This window comes from Toxorhynchites rutilus, chromosome 3 (assembly GCF_029784135.1).
Source record: "Toxorhynchites rutilus septentrionalis strain SRP chromosome 3, ASM2978413v1, whole genome shotgun sequence".
NCBI classification, from domain to species: Eukaryota; Metazoa; Arthropoda; class Insecta; order Diptera; family Culicidae; genus Toxorhynchites; species Toxorhynchites rutilus.
Genome location: NC_073746.1, coordinates 139,538,545 through 139,552,046, shown reverse-complemented (window position 1 = coordinate 139,552,046; position 13,502 = coordinate 139,538,545). Strand labels below are relative to the sequence as shown.

Here is a 13,502-nt window from a genome sequence, read left to right as displayed (position 1 = left end):
TTGAATGTTTTTTTTTCAATTCCCAGCGGAACTGGCAGATTATTTTTCAGCAACGATGACATCTTTCCGGAATCTTCTCGACGCTGGATGGCAACCAAACAAAAATAGTTCCGCGCGTGTATGTGTGTGTGTGGTGGTTGCTCCGATGTCTCCGTTGTTCAGGTCAGTTCAGGTCAGGTCAGGTCAGGTCAGCATGCTCCAATCGCTGTTCAATTATAACTGAGTGGATTTCCGAGCGGCGCTCGCTTATATACCGATTGGTGATTTCAATAGCATGTTTTGAAAGCAATTTTAAGGCAATTGAAACAAGTTTTTGGATGAAAAAGTAACAAGTATATAACGCGTAGACATTTTATCTTTCGAATGAAGTGTTTATCATACCATTTCGGTCATTTGTTTAAGAGCTATTAACTCAAAATCTCGGTCTCCGGCGTAACGCTTTCGTTTTCGAAACTTTGATTTTACACCCCGGTATAGAAATGAAAGACGTAGTCCTACGTCAAAAATCTATTTTGGGCGGGACGAAGTTCGTCGGGTCAGCTAGTATCTGATAAAAATCAATCGAAGTTTAAGGCTCGAGTTTTCAATTATCGCGTTCGTGGATGAGAATGGTGTCTTTCTTGAGGAACAATGTGGTTTCCGCGAGGGAAGGGCGACCCTTCCTCAACTTACTAAAGTTTCAAATATTATACATCGAAATAAATCGATGCCTAAGACAACAGAATTGGCGCTCTTGTATATTGAAAAGACCTTCGACAATGTGTGCTACGATCCCCTGGTGTACAAGCTGTACCAATTAAATTTCGCACTGTATCCTACAAGATCATTAGCAATTACCTCTCTCATAGGGAATTCCTGGAATGCTTGCATAGTGAGGTCAGACATTTTAATATCGATGCAGGTGTGCCTCAAGGAAGTATTATAGGACCCATTCTGTATAATATTTATACTGCGGACATTCAACCGCTTCCGTATCATCGGTATATTGTCCCAATTTTCCGATGATACTGTGATTTAGTTTAAGGTTCGCGTCGTCGGTGCTCTTAAACGGAAACTGCCGGGTGGCCTGGATGCTCTAACAGAGTATTAAAACAGAAAATTGTTATCGATGTGGTGAAGACTCAGGCTATTCTATTTCCGCTTTCGAGATTTTTTGACGTAGGACTACGTCTAACCGGAAGATATAGGGGGTGAAATGGAAATCTAGGCACTGAACAAGTAGGAAAAAATGCAAGATTTGGAACGCTTATAACTCGAGCATATCTCAATAGATCGCAAAGGTTTTTGCATCAATTGATAGGAAATATATCTACGCATCTATCATAATGAATAACATTTCATTTTTCATGAGATAAATAATTGAATAATTTTGAAATATCAAGCATTGTCAAAATGCCCTATGTGCCCATTTTTGATTGGTCCATTTTGTGCTCCTCAAATCGTACCGACCAAAACGGGCAACCAGAGCAGCAGCGGAATACAACGCAGCACGATTGGAAAGGAAAAAGAAAAAAAATGAACGAAACATTGGTCGCAGTCTCACACATGCGTAATTCTCGAGCCAGCCAGTAAGCTTAAAAATCCCCGCTCCGCTGCCGTAACGATCATTCTTTGTGTGGATACCGACTGGACAACATCGTTGCTGGACGAGCTGGACGGCGAGGGATCGAGTGCCTTTCTCAAGGCAAGAGGGCGGAGGTGGTAGCGCTGGAGTAGAATAGAGTAGAGTTTTCAAAGGGCCTTTCTCAAGGCTAGAGACGAATGAACTGCAAAAGTTTAAAGTCTCTATAATACAATACCTTCCTTCCTCCCGTGACGATCATTCTCATTCAAACCGTACACCACATCGGTTCGCATCACAACACATCAACAAACCAACCCAAGCAGCCATGTCTGGACATGGTAAAGGAGGAAAAGTGAAGGGAAAGGCAAAATCCCGCTCGAACCGTGTTGATCTGGAGTTCCCCGCAAGGGTAGCTAGGCCGAGCGCGTTAGTACCAGTGCACCAGTCCACCTAGCCGGCGTTATATAGTTTCGGCCGCCGAAGTGATCGAGTTAGCTGGCAAAGCTGCTCGCGACGATAAGAAAACCCGCATTCGGAACAGAACACATTTGGTTCGGTGGACATCAAGACAACAGGCAGTTGCAGCGAGTGGCGAGTGGCAAACGCAATCGCAAAACGGCATCAGGTAGCAGAAGAAAAAAGTTTGTTCTTTATACAAACTGCTTTGATGGCAAATCCAGAACAAGGCGGCATCGAGGGCGTTCGAAATGTTTTTTTTTAAACCACGAGTACTAAGTTTTCTAAATTGGAACCATTCCATAAAACAAGGCGATTCTCAGGGCCATTAAACCTTCCAAAAAAGAATTTTGGAAATACAGTTCAATGCTTTCTAAAACATTATCCAAAATAATAATAAAACACAAATTGATTTTTTCATAATTTGTTTGCCAGGATCTGATGAGTATGTGAATTTGGCAGTTGTTCTGAGCTTATTGATAGTTGGGGACTTTCCTGATTATTCAATTTTCACCAATTCTTAAATTGTTTCCAGATTGAAAGTACAGTAATTTACAATTAGTTCGACATTAAGCTAATTGGACGGACATGTAACGCGACTTATTTAGTTGGAAATTTTTGTGAACATGGAGATCCAAATTATGACCCCACATTGAAAGTCGACACTGTACCACTGTCATCGCAAATGTTCAATTACAGGTTAAAATTACCTCCAATCCGACACTGAGTGGTGTTAATGCGACGTGCCATTGAATGTAATTTACTGTACAATATGTCACAAGCTGGATGGGAAGAAATTTTCCAACTGTGAAAGCTGTGGCGAGTGGCAACAAATCGCTAAACAGGAAGGTTTAGCCGAACAAGATGGGGATATCGAGTGATAACAAAACAATAAACTCTTTAGATTGAAGATAATTTTGTGATCCTGAAAAGGACCCTTTTTAGCCTGCATGTGAATCCAACGAGCGAACAAATCGTAATGAATGTATTTTTCTTGCCATCGCTCCATTTTAACGCTCATTCGTTCGTCCCGTTGGACTCGCCCCTTTGGCTGAGTCGGCCGATTTGTCTCTATCCTGTGAGTGTGTACCGCTAGAGTATAAAACACGCGGATCCCAAAAAAATATGTTATTTTCTTTCAAACCGTATACCCGTGTGGTTGTATGGCATCGGCATCGTGGACGTAACAAAGGAGGACAAGTTAAGGGAAAGGCAAAGTCTCACTCGAACCGTGCAGGTCTCCAGTTCCCTGTTGGTCGCATTCACTGATTGCTCCGCAAGGATAACTAGGCCGAACGGATTGGTGCCGGAGCACCAGTATACCTAACAGCGATTATAGAGTTTCGGCCGTCGGAGTGCTCGAGTTGGCTTGCAAAGCTGCTCACGACAATCAGAAAACCCGCATCAAGAACAGAGCAGCTTCGGTTCGGCGCTCATCACGGCAACAATTAGTTTCAGTGAGTGGCAAAGTGTTTCTCCGGCACGTCGCATTAAATGTAATTTACTGAACAACATGCCACAAGCTGGATGGGAAGAAATTTACCAACTGTGAAAGCTGTGGCGAGTGGCAAACGCAATAGCTAAAAAGGAAGGTTTAACCGAACAAGATGGGAATATCGAGTGATAACAAAAACACAACACCAAAGGATCTTTTCAGAACCATCAATATATTCATAAAGAGTAAACAGTAAACTAATCCATTTTTCAGGTAGATAGGTAGGTATTCACGTAGGAGAAGAAAATAAAACAATATATTTAACAAAAGCTGTCCCCTTTGTATAGGCCTACGTCACTCCGGTTATGTCCCCGACATTACCCACCCATCTTTTTTTAGACTTGTCCCGACTGATAATGCTAGAATTCCGTTCGGTGATTCACTTGTCGAATGGTCCGAGGAAGTGGTCTATTTAAGACTCACTCTGGGCAGTCATCTGATTTTTAGGTCTCACGTTGAGAACATCACCACAACATATAATATTCTGTTCCAGTCTTGATAGAGTACGATGAGGACAGCAATTCTAAAGAATCACATAGCCATCGTTAATCCTGCAATTGAAAACAAATCGCTTTTCCTGCAATTGATTATGCGATTCCTGTCTGGAAGGGATGTGCCCGGATACACACAGACTTAAACTCGAACGTATTCAAAATAAATTTCTCAAACTGATTCGGAACATGCCCCTCTGGACGAGGACAACGAAGATTCACTAAAAAGCCTGCCTGGAGACCCTTGATGAGAAATTTCAGGAATGCATTCAGGTAGAGGTGTTGTCGCCGCACGGATCATGCCTTTAGAGCGTGATTCATGGCGAGAACGATAGAGCGGATGCTTAGATCGCGCTCTATCCTAAATACACAGAATAGCTTGCGCAGTGGCTTTATCGTAACTAATGAGGTTTTTCCGAAGTGCGATTATTGCTAGCTGAAAACCTAAATATCATAAAACTCCTCCGGCCAGCGATAACCCGCCGGGAAGGAGAACAAAACAAAAATAAGCAAAACGACGTAATGTGTTTACGATCAGAGCCTATCTCCGATCGTAAATACCGAAGGACGGGAGAAATCCCAAAAAGAGAGCACTATGGGTGCTATAAACGGAGCCTATCTCCGAGCTAGGACAATAAGTAATAAAACGGAGAGGAAAAGATAACACGCCTGCGAGCGTGTTAATAATCATCCCTCGTTCGCCCGTCTGGCTTAGAATAAATAATTGTAATTTTCTCTCTCTTATGCTACGCCCTTCTGGGGTAGATAAGAAGGCAATGTCTGTATATAAGAGAAAACTTGAACAGAATAAAGGCACTCTCAACTGGACACTCTCAACCATACCACGGACGTAGGAGCGTCGTGGCGAAGTACCGAACCCCTCTTTTTTGTCATAAACGTATCACAACCCTGGACATCGCCCGAGCATCCTGGACACCATCGGGAGCACCCTGGACATCATCGCCGGCAGATCCCAGCGCAACAAGCGCTGGTAAGTATTGAACACCCCTCCTCCAAAGATCCGAAATTCCAACCACCCTTCCTCTCCCTTTTCCTTCCCTTGGCTCCGCCCGGCCAAACTCCCAAGTGACGCGGTACTACCGGATCGCACCAGTAGGCGCATACTCGTTATGCGCTCTACGTGATCTGGCCTACCACATAGCGTCCAGTAAAGGGCTTTCCCTTCGTGTCATCAGCACGATCTCGAACTGCAGCCACATTTGGTGGCTCCAGAGAGGATCTTTCCTCCAGCGTAATCAGCACGATACCCTGCAGCCACATTTGGTGGCTCCAGAGAGGAGTCTTTTCCTAAAGACACTGTACGAACTCACAACACGCTCGGTTGAGTTGAGAATCCTGTTAAATTGATTTGCGCCCGTCGTTGAACGGAGAGGTTCGGTCTTGTAAAGACGAACAAGGTGAGGTTGTCTGTGGACATCACCATTTAGCCAAGAGGCAAATTGCGCATTTCAAGAAACAGAAATTAGGTCCTGAAAGACGGACAAATTAGGCCGTAGAAATCGGCATCTTGTTGAAACAAGTCCAGCTTTATAAACAGACCGATCGCCAGTCAGGCATAGTTGGACGAAGGCAACCAGGCGCCTCGTCAACATCAACTGTAATCCGGTCACGAGGGCCGGAAGACGAATATTGTGCAACGTTTGAAATCAGCGTAGGCAACTAGGCGCCACGCTTGGTTAAGACAAGGCGAAGGCAACCAGGCGCCTCGCCACTTGCGCATTATAACACAGTTTAAACATCGAGTGACGGCAACCAGGCTCCTCACTCAGGAATAATGATATCAAGCTTTACGAGATCATCACGCCCGTGCTGTGATGCATGTGGCAAGAAAATTGAACTAGACAATCTGGTCCAATGCAGACAGTGCAAAAGGAATTATCATCATTCCTGTGTAGGACATACACCCACTGAAGAGGAAACCTATTTAGTATGCTCGCTTTGTTCCCCTACCAAAACAAACGAAAGTGAGGGAAAGGCACAGGCACCTGCAGCGTCTCATCCCTCAACTAATTCGAGGGAACAAAAACAGATAGAGGAGCTGACGAATCTAGTTACACAACTAGCTGAGATGCATGTTAGCGAACGCAACAACATAACCACATTAAAAAAGGAAATAGTAACAATGCAGGCATCACTCAACGCTTTAGTCGTGGGCGCAACGACAATAGCAACACAGCGACAAACAGAATTACCATGCTCTCCGGCGCAAGCGCAGTCAACTGAACCCCTAATCAATATCTCCGGGCAACAACGTGACCGAGCAACGATTCAAACACCACTACCAATGAGATCCGGTCCATCAATTGGCTGGGAGCAGAGTGCAATGATGCCAGCTCCACAGCATGGAGATTTTACGATTCTAATGAAGAGGCAAGCTTTGACTCCCTTGCCAAAATTCAGCGGGTCGCCCAAAGATTGGGCTAAATTCAAAAGGATCTACGAAGTCAGCACGAGAGAATGTGCGTTTTCCAATCATGAAAATCTCTCCAGACTTGAAGCTGCCCTTGAAGGACGCGCAGCTAGAAGCGTGCAGCAACTATTTATAAACTCGGAAAATGTTCCGAGTATAATAGAGAGACTAGAGGAAAATTTCGGAAACCCTAAATTCATATATGAGGAACTACTGCACGATCTACAGAAGCTTAAAAGAGAAAGTAGATCAATAATAATCGAAATGTCAGATGCTTTAGAAAATATGGTGGCAAACATGACGATCATAAATCAAAGAGGTTACCTACTAGATGCGAGGTTAATAGAAGACCTAGTTAAGAGACTACCTTATAACCTGCAAATAGAATGGACACGCCATAGAACGACGACTGGTGATGCCCCATCTTTAGAAGAAATGAGTAACTGGCTGAAACCTCACGCCAAAATAATGAGGAATATGGCTTCTCCTCTACCTTCTACAGTTAGAAGCCAGATACATGTCCATCAAGAGATGCCACGCATGAAATGTCCGGTTTGCTCGAATAACCATAAAATCTTCGATTGCACGGAATTTAAGAACTCCAACATCCAAAAAAGATGTCGATTGGCAGTACAATGTAAAATATGTTTCGGATGTCTAGGCACCGGACATATGGTTAAAGATTGCAGACGATCTAGGAGGTGCGGCTTGAGTGGATGTAACAAGCACCACCACAGAATGTTACACTCGAATCCAGACATGGAACCAACACCTCGTAATACGTCCGCTACAGTTCCGCTTGAAGCCAACTGCAATATTCACAAGTCCTCAGCAAACGAGATATACTACCAGGTGATTCCAGTAACACTTCAACACGGAAGGCATTCAGTCGATACATATGCCTTCCTAGACACAGGGTCTTCCCTGACATTGCTAGATGAGGAAATGGCAAACTCCTTGGACCTATACGGCAGAGAAGAACCACTACAATTAAAATGGACACAGGACGTGTCTCGAAACGAGCTGAACAGTAGAAAAGTACAAGTTCGCATTCAGGGGTCGTCCAGAAGGTCGTACCGACTTGACGGTGTAAGAACCATTAAAAACTTACAACTTCCGACTCAGACAATGAACTACAAAGCAATGGCTACAAAATATCCGCATTTGGAAAACCTTCCGATCGAAAGCTACGAGCTTGCAAGGCCAACAATTCTCATAGGGCTGAATCAAAGCCATTTGCTTACCGCCATGGAAACAAGAAGGGGAAGTGACAATGACCCAATAGCAGTCCGAAGTAAGCTTGGATGGTTTATTTTCGGTAATGTCAGATCAATTTATCAAAACGATCATGAACTATTGCAACACGATAAAGAACTACGAGATATGATGGCTGCGCACTTCTCAATCGATGAATTTAGCATCAGACAACCAATAAGAGTCAACGACAACCCCTTGCCCTTAGAACCGGTCAACAAGTATACCACCGCGAGTTCTAACAACGTAATGCTGATAACCTCGACCGAAGATAAATCAAAAAAATCAACGCGAAAAAAAAGACGTAGAAATAAGACTACAACAAAAGGCATTTCTAAATCTTGGTTCAACATCTCACGTATATTGAAAATAATGATGTTGTTCGTAATGTCGTTCACGTTGATCAACGCTATATCCATAAAACCCGTTGACAAAGACGGTCTAATGTTCGACCACGAAGGAACGTGCTTATTACATAGAGGCATATGGCAAACGAATATACAAACCAACGTAGTGCCCGATGAAGACATTGAAGTAATTAACTCGATACGGAATAATGTGACAGTAGCGATGAAAGACATGGAGTTTGTCATCGAAGACTCTCTCCTAGAGCAAATTGCAACATCTGTTGAACGTTTATGCGATGATGCGATTGATGAGATCAAGCAGACAACGAGAACTAAACGAAGCAAAGGGTTCTTCGGTTTTTTGGCGGACTTAATATTTGGTAGCGACGATATGGAAAACGAGCTACAGGCAATGAGGGTTCATGAAGACGAAAAAATTCACCAAATATCGGAGTCAATGGTAAAAATGAATACCAAGGCGTCCAAAATGGGAGAACAGCTTAACGAGAGATACTATAAATTGTACAAAGACATGACTCAATTAAAACAATTATATTCTGCGGATAAGGTTCAAAGGTTACGAACAACGATGTTAGAAACCACGATATTGGCACGAGAAGTTATCGATGGAACGTTGAATAGATATAGGAAAGTTCGAACGTTTCCTTTGTCCGTCGACGAACTAGCCCAAACCAGAAAAAACATTTCACAAGCGTTGCCAACTGGTTACATTGTCCTGGATCACCCATCAGCCGTAAAATACAACACGCGTGTAGTCAACGGCTCCCTCATAATTACCATGACGAGTGTTGTCATCAACAAAGTTGAGTTCGAGGTATTTAAGATAATACCGATCCCACGGGCTGAGAATGGCTCAATTATTGTAACAGAACATGATCGCATCGCGGTAGGCCACAACCAAGACTTCTTCTACCCATCGATCGAACTAACAAAACTGAATGATACGCATTTAATTACGGTTCAACCAGAACTGAGTAAGGAAGTGGATTGCGTAGCGGCTGTCATACTGCATATCGCAAGTACCCGCAAATGTGCAACAAAACTGTTAACCACGCCTTACGCTATGATGGAGACACTGTCCACTCCTAATACCGTTTTATACTATGCATCCGATACAAAGGCAATAGTTATACATTGCGACAACGTGGTAATGTCACCACCTTATGAGGCAGCAGTAGTAACTCTCCAGCCAGATTGCCGTATACAATCCAACAACAAAACGATACATGCAAGTTTAAATGGCATGAACAAGAAGATTGCAACATACTTCAAATCTAAATACCAGGTGGCCGATCACCTATTGGACGAATTCAATGACACCGTAAAAGATGTGGTGGAGCCGAAGCCCGATAATCCCTACGATAACAACGCTATGATAACCGTGTACAACAGTTTGGATCCCTTCCATCCGAAATCGAAGTATCTTTGGAGGAACGCCGCCCTTTTCGTAAGCATACTAATGATTATAATCGGGATCATTTATCTACGTTGCTGCAGACGAAGATGCTGCACCAGATCCAGAGCCACAGCAGGACCCGATGTCCATATCCGAATGGACAACCTATTGAACCGGCAACAATTAGAAGACACAGCGCTTTAAAACCAAGCATTGGAGGGACGTTCAATGAAGCAAGGCGGCATGCCGAAGAATTGAAGAGAAAAAGTGATTTAAAACTCTGTTAGACCATAAGTACACAAAATGTAAAATAGAAGAAAATAATTGAATATGAAATAATTGTAGTCAAAATGAGGAATCTGACAATGAATAAGAAATATAAGCAACAAAGGGTTGCATAAACTGACGAGAAGATATGTCGTCTAATGTAATAGTAAAAAAAAATATAATTTGTTCAGTGAAAGAAGCAATTAGGCGCCGTTGTATGGCTATTAAAGTACATAAAGTTGAAGACTCTTCTATGGATAGAAGAAGTATTGAATTTGAAAATTGAATACTCCTGCGAGAGTAAAATGAAGTGTAACACAAAGCTAAAATGAATAGGATTTGCATTGTAAATGAATCTGAAGGCAAAGTGGCTAATAAATTGTAACGAAGCAAAGAATGAATTTATAACACACCATGTATGAAGAATAAACGGAAGTCATCCGCTCATAGCAAACGAATTGCATTGTATAACTTTAGGTTAGGAAATTGAATGTAAGAAAAACATAATATTGAAAAGAGAATATAAGATGAAACAATTGCGAATTCAGAAGCATAGAAGAAAAAATTATTAGAAACAGATGCGGCGTAGCTCAATTGGTAAATCTGCCTTACGCGATTTACGAGGGCCGGTATGTCGCCGCACGGATCATGCCTTTAGAGCGTGATTCATGGCGAGAACGATAGAGCGGATGCTTAGATCGCGCTCTATCCTAAATACACAGAATAGCTTGCGCAGTGGCTTTATCGTAACTAATGAGGTTTTTCCGAAGTGCGATTATTGCTAGCTGAAAACCTAAATATCATAAAACTCCTCCGGCCAGCGATAACCCGCCGGGAAGGAGAACAAAACAAAAATAAGCAAAACGACGTAATGTGTTTACGATCAGAGCCTATCTCCGATCGTAAATACCGAAGGACGGGAGAAATCCCAAAAAGAGAGCACTATGGGTGCTATAAACGGAGCCTATCTCCGAGCTAGGACAATAAGTAATAAAACGGAGAGGAAAAGATAACACGCCTGCGAGCGTGTTAATAATCATCCCTCGTTCGCCCGTCTGGCTTAGAATAAATAATTGTAATTTTCTCTCTCTTATGCTACGCCCTTCTGGGGTAGATAAGAAGGCAATGTCTGTATATAAGAGAAAACTTGAACAGAATAAAGGCACTCTCAACTGGACACTCTCAACCATACCACGGACGTAGGAGCGTCGTGGCGAAGTACCGAACCCCTCTTTTTTGTCATAAACGTATCACAACCCTGGACATCGCCCGAGCATCCTGGACACCATCGGGAGCACCCTGGACATCATCGCCGGCAGATCCCAGCGCAACAAGCGCTGGTAAGTATTGAACACCCCTCCTCCAAAGATCCGAAATTCCAACCACCCTTCCTCTCCCTTTTCCTTCCCTTGGCTCCGCCCGGCCAAACTCCCAAGTGACGCGGTACTACCGGATCGCACCAGTAGGCGCATACTCGTTATGCGCTCTACGTGATCTGGCCTACCACATAGCGTCCAGTAAAGGGCTTTCCCTTCGTGTCATCAGCACGATCTCGAACTGCAGCCACATTTGGTGGCTCCAGAGAGGATCTTTCCTCCAGCGTAATCAGCACGATACCCTGCAGCCACAGGTGTTCCTATCACGAGCATCAAATTGTCCGGAATCTGTACATTAAAATAATAAGTTTAGATTAAGGTTAAATCAGGTAGGTAGTTTATTTGAATAATTTAAAAAAAAGCAATATGTTTAACATTCAACATCATAAAAAATTCAATCATGCAAAACAAGCATATTTTTCATGCAATTTTTTTCTAGATTTAGGAAGCATAGCAATTTAAGATCACTTAATATGTTGAGAGCTTCGCAGCAAACAAAAATAATATGACAAAAAGTTTTTTATGCAAAAAAATTAGTTTATGACAAGTATTTTTATACTCAAAATACGGTATAAATTTATAAAAAGACGGGACACCCAAAAATAGTCGAAAAAACAGTATTGTCCCGTTCAAAACGGTATGTTTGGTCAGCCTAGCAATGAAGTGAAAAATATTTGCTTCTGCATTTTCAATTGATATTTATATTTTTATTTTTTATTATGAACCGATCAATGCAAAGACTTCTGTTTCTTCTGTTCAGCCAGACATTTGATGGTTTCTCCCTTCAGAAACTCAATTTGTCGCGTGCGTTGCTGAACACTATTTTTCAAGCAGCCCGAGTAACCGGGAATTTTGTCGTTAAGCTCTGTTTCAAAGTTGGAAAGTAAATCCCCCAGCTCCGGAACTGTACGTTCGATATCTATTTCCAGATTTTCGATGGCATCAATGATGGACTTGGGGTTGCTGATAATATTCCTTCTCTGTAAAACATCCAACAAGCTGATTTTCTTAATTTCGGCTTCGTCAGCATGGAATTGGTTGTAGGTACTGGCCACCACTTCGGCAATCAAACCATCCAGCTGTCGTGCACACTCGCTGAAATCGTTTCCAACCCAGCCCATGGTGCCCTCGAGCAACGGAACGTTACTCTCCCAGCACCATTCGTCCACGGATTTCGCATAGTTCATCGTTGAAGCCTCCTCTTCCAGAATATTCACGAGCGCGGTGATTTTAGTCTCAAACACAATGTGATAAAAGTTGCTCAATATGACGGAAGCATTTCTTTTTGCTTCGGACATACTCTTAACAGCATAATCTTGAGCGGTTTGATAATGCGGTATTGTGGCGCGTAGTTTCTCTACCGCCTCCAGCGAAATCTGACGTCGGTCAGATATTTCAGTGCACTGAAAAAAATATAATCATCATTAAAACTGTTTAATAAATGATATGGGGATCGATATGTAATCAATACTCACTGCGCATCCTGCAAGTAGTAAACCAACTATCAAAAATTTCATCTTCTCTGAAGTGTTGTTTGTGGGCGGTGGCAGATTAAGTTCGCATCAAATGGTAATTCATAACACACTTAACACCGTTATATAGGATTTCGATAGCTTCGCACGATAGGATCAGAAAGAAGTACAACGAGCTTATCAGTTAACTTTCACCGATACTTCGGTTGGTTTCATGTAATAATTGCTGTTATCTTGAGGATAAGATTTAATCCGCGTTCACGGAAACGGCACATTTGGGGCAACATGTTTTGATGAATGCTGTCAGTAAAATTCCGTTGATTTGATACTACACATGGGGAATTATCTGGGTTCTCATAGATGTGAATATCAATAGAAATTGTTCTCTTGTGTGTTATTTCGGTCGTCCTTCAGTACTGGACACGAAGATGGTATAGTGAACGATTCACAGGATGTTTTTTGAGGCATATAACGTTGAATTAAATTAATAACATATTTTAAGGGCCCCTAATGATGTAACCCCAGGGTGTATTCTATTGTTGAGGCACGAATTTCGGACGTTCTTTCAAGCCCCGAACAAATAAAACAAAGCATATTTCTACTAACCATTATTTCCTTGTTTGTTTCTTTATCTTTTAGCAATACACTAAGAACTGAACGGAAAAAAATCAAAATTAGAAAAGTTACAAAGTTACAAGTTACAAGACCTTCAGATTTCTGGACGCTTTATTGGCCATTAACGAGATGCCTGACTCCTCTGACACGTTCAATTTCCGTGTCGAACAAGACATATTTGTACAAACGAGATAACAGAAAATTTAGTGGGGTTTACATCCATTCGGTTAAGAATACACCATTTGGAGAATGGCGGACCCAGATGGCTACCTTTTGGTACCTCTGGTGCCATAAGATGATTGGCAATCACTAATAAC

At 42.4% G+C, this 13,502-nt stretch overlaps 1 protein-coding gene and 2 pseudogenes across 1 annotated transcript; 2 read left to right on the top strand and 1 right to left on the bottom strand.

Annotated features, from left to right (window-relative positions):
- The first annotated feature begins 4,381 nt into the window (after positions 1-4,381).
- Positions 4,382-4,510, top strand: LOC129780790 (U4 spliceosomal RNA; annotated as a pseudogene).
- A 5,936-nt stretch (positions 4,511-10,446) lies between these two features.
- On the top strand, positions 10,447-10,575 carry LOC129780789 (U4 spliceosomal RNA; annotated as a pseudogene).
- Positions 10,576-11,502: 927 nt separating this feature from the next.
- On the bottom strand, positions 11,503-12,678 carry LOC129777727 (uncharacterized). The gene is made up of 2 exons (XM_055784170.1): positions 12,574-12,678; positions 11,503-12,501 (listed from the first exon to the last, which is right to left on the bottom strand). The coding sequence occupies exons 1-2, from the start codon at positions 12,613-12,615 to the stop codon at positions 11,827-11,829; spliced, it is 717 nt and encodes a 238-aa protein (XP_055640145.1). The 5' UTR covers positions 12,616-12,678; the 3' UTR covers positions 11,503-11,826.
- Positions 12,679-13,502: the final 824 nt, after the last annotated feature.

What these genes read in the sequence shown, in the direction of transcription:
- LOC129777727 (XM_055784170.1), bottom strand. Translation starts at nt 12,615, where the DNA reads ATGAAATTTTTGATAGTTGGTTTACTACTTGCAGGATGCGCA. An exon ending in TACTACTTGCAGGATGCGCA is followed by an intron (nt 12,502 to 12,573) that starts GTGAGTATTGAT and finishes TATTTTTTTCAG; the next exon opens with TGCACTGAAATATCTGACCG.